Genomic DNA, 2,837 nt, shown 5'->3' with positions numbered 1-2,837 from the left:
TCAGCTTGTTTCTGGTGCCAGTGGAGCTCATTTCAAATCAAGTTCTTGTCAAATAATTTTGAGGGCCCTGAGACCAGCCTCTTTCTACTCTAGGGACTGACCCTTGATATCCTACCACCCCTTCCTCTACTCCCCAGCTTCCTGCATGTGTCCAACCCAGCTGCCATCCCACAACCCCCCATCCTAACACAGATGGAAAGATTGAGGCCTGGAGAGGCATTAGCTTACTCAGGAGCCAAGAAAAGGATTGGGGAAGTTTAAAAAAGGCTCCCTACCATACCTCAGCTGCTGTGGAGAAGGCCCTGTTCTGTTCTCCTTGCCTCAGTCCCAGGCCTTACCTGAGCTGGGGGGGTCCAAGGAGCCATAGAAGAATTCCCATTTGGCTCTAGCGATTCTCTGAGCATGAGAGGAGACTTCCCTGGGTGAGGACCAGGTGTCCCCCTAAGCCAAGGAGGGAGAGAGACACAGGTACCCAGAGATAAAGGCAGACATACACAGACACAAGAACATGGGACAGAAACACAGAAAGAAAAACACACGGGGAGAGAAATGGAGGTACAGAGACACAGAGACAATCACAGAAGGCAAGAAAGAGACAGATTTAGCATAGACTGAAGGACTCAGAGGGACTAACCCACAGGCCCCAAACCACCAAGGGGGCCAAGTCTTTCCCCTTCACTGGGACATGGGTTCTAGGGAGGCCAAGGGAGGTCACATACCTGGTTCAGGAGTCCAGTGTCAGCGGGTCCTCGAAATAATGTGGCCAGGTGCTCAGAGGGCCCCCCCAGCCCATTGGGGAGAGAGGAGTAAAGACCATCTGTCCCAACCTGAGTTTGGACTGGAGGCCCTCTTAAAAGACCTTGGCTGCCAGGCAAAGCTGAGCCTCCTCTAGCAGGGAGTGGGTCTGAAGTGGATGCTTCCAGCCACAAGTTCCGGTTGGAACCAGGACCAAGGGCTGGAGTGGGCCTGGGAGGAGAGACCTCACCCAGGTCCCAGCTCCGACTCAAGCCTCCAGGAGCAGGTAACCCATTCAGTGGCCTCACACTCGCCTTCTCCACAAAGCGGAATATGACCACAGAGCTCCGGGTCCCTGGTGGAGGCTGCCCAGTGGGCGAAGAGGGTACCCAGGGTGAGGGAGCAATGCGGGGTGAGGGGGGGCCACGCAGGGGTGTACAGGGTGCTGTCACACGTCCCAGTTCCCGGCCTCGGGGACCTGGACCTGCCACTCGCCGTAGCAGGGAGCCGGTGCTGCCATACATGCTGGCCGGGGGACTCTGGGGCACGGGACCTTCGGGGAGCCAGCGGCGTGGGCATCGTGGCGGGGAGATGGCACAGTCGCCTTCTGAGCAGAAGCGCATGGCACCCTGGGCCATGCTGGGGCCGGGGGTCAGGCTGGGGGGGCAGGGATGGCGAGGCCAGGTGGGGAGTGAGGAGGCAGCATGCTCTTCAGACAGGCCTGCAAGAGAGGAAGGGGAGCAGGGGGATGAACTGCCGGGAAGTTGGATGGGCAGGAAAGCAGAGACAGGGAAGGGAAAGCTGGCTGGAGCTGCTGAGCACCAGGGACCTAGCACACCCTGGGAATATGGCATCATTGATCCCACCCTTGGGGATGATCAGGCCTCCTGCTTGGGCTACTTCCATGGAGGCCTGAGGAGAAAATCGTTCCCTCCTACAGGCCTCTGGATCCTCTCCTACTGCCTGGGGACACTGAGCATCACTCCGGAAGGAGAGAGGAAGCTATTTCAGAAGTTGAGTGAGCCCAGAGTCCCTGTGGCATTTTGGAGCTACTTTTGGTGGGGGAGGAGCAAGGCTGGTAGCCAACCCTCTGGACCAGGAGTGTCAGCCAGCCATCACTATCATACAGCTGCGAGTCTCCCACAGTCCCTCTTAGGGAAGCCCCAACTTAGGCCCCCTGGAAGGAGAAGAAAGAAGAATGGAGGGAAAGGGGTTATATAGGGACCATGAGGGCCTGAGAGGCATAGTGTAAAGGGGAGGAAGAAGGCCTGAACAGAAGCCGCTACCCATACATACATGCCGAATGGGAAAGGGACATTCTTGTTTTCCATACAGGTGCACACACACATGCACACACACATACTTAAGGGAAAACATGTCAGTACAGTTAAACACATTCATAAGCTACACCTTCTAGCACACACACAGGCACACACACACTCTCAAAGACACACCCTCATACACTCTCAGTCATAACAAATATGCGTGTAATGGAAAAGCACATGCTTGTTTTACACACGTACTGTCAACAGGAACACACAAAGAGATCCAAATATACACACAGGCCCTCACTCTCCAATGCACACAGACACACAGCCATATCAGTTACAGAGACCTAGTGGTCACCATCACAGACAAATACAGATGCACACTTACGCGCATACTTAAGCAGGGACACACACCCTCTTCCCCAACCCCCACCAGTCACTGGTCTCTGGAGTGGGAGGCTGCACCAGACCCCTTTCCTCCTCTTCTCCTCCCAGGGGTATGACAGATCTTGTCCAGCCCAGGAGAGACCAAAAATGCATAAAGGGGCTTCTGGCAGCAATGCAGGGTAGGGGCAGAGGTCAGGAGTATCAACCCTGACAGGTTCCTGAAGCTCAATCGCCGGCCCAGCATATCCCCAGTGCAGCCCGGACTCCAGCTGCCTCAGTACTCACCGCTGCTCGCCTGGAGCTGGGGCCGAGGAGAGGAAGGGGTGAGGCTGGGCCCAGCTCAGCTGTGAAGGCAGCACGGCTCCCGCTTGCTCTGGCTCTCTACAGGCCCGCCCGCCTCTCAGTCCCTCCTCCTCCCCCCTACGCGAGGCTCCGACAGAGCTAATC

At 56.5% G+C, this 2,837-nt stretch overlaps 1 protein-coding gene across 2 annotated transcripts in view; it reads right to left on the bottom strand.

Annotated features, from left to right (window-relative positions):
- PSD (pleckstrin and Sec7 domain containing) overlaps positions 1-2,837 on the bottom strand; it is a 17,138-nt gene that overhangs the window by 12,450 nt on the left and 1,851 nt on the right. Inside the window, exons 2-4 of one of the 2 annotated variants that reach the window (XM_006920914.3) lie at positions 2,676-2,734; positions 720-966; positions 339-441 (exon numbers count right to left, since the gene is read on the bottom strand). Coding sequence is in view for 1 of the 2 variants with exons in the window: in XM_006920912.2 (XP_006920974.1) it covers positions 339-441; positions 720-1,373 (757 nt within the window). In the remaining variant the exon portion in view is untranslated. Of the gene's footprint in view, positions 1-338; positions 442-719; positions 1,457-2,675; positions 2,802-2,837 lie in introns of those variants that run through there. The other variant, XM_006920912.2, reaches the window with a different exon arrangement.

The sequence above is a fragment of the Pteropus alecto genome, unplaced genomic scaffold (genome assembly GCF_000325575.1).
Source record: "Pteropus alecto unplaced genomic scaffold, ASM32557v1 scaffold177, whole genome shotgun sequence".
In the NCBI taxonomy this organism is placed as follows: Eukaryota; Metazoa; Chordata; class Mammalia; order Chiroptera; family Pteropodidae; genus Pteropus; species Pteropus alecto.
The sequence above is the reverse complement of the archived record's forward strand: the minus strand, read 5'-3'. Positions and strand labels throughout refer to the sequence as shown.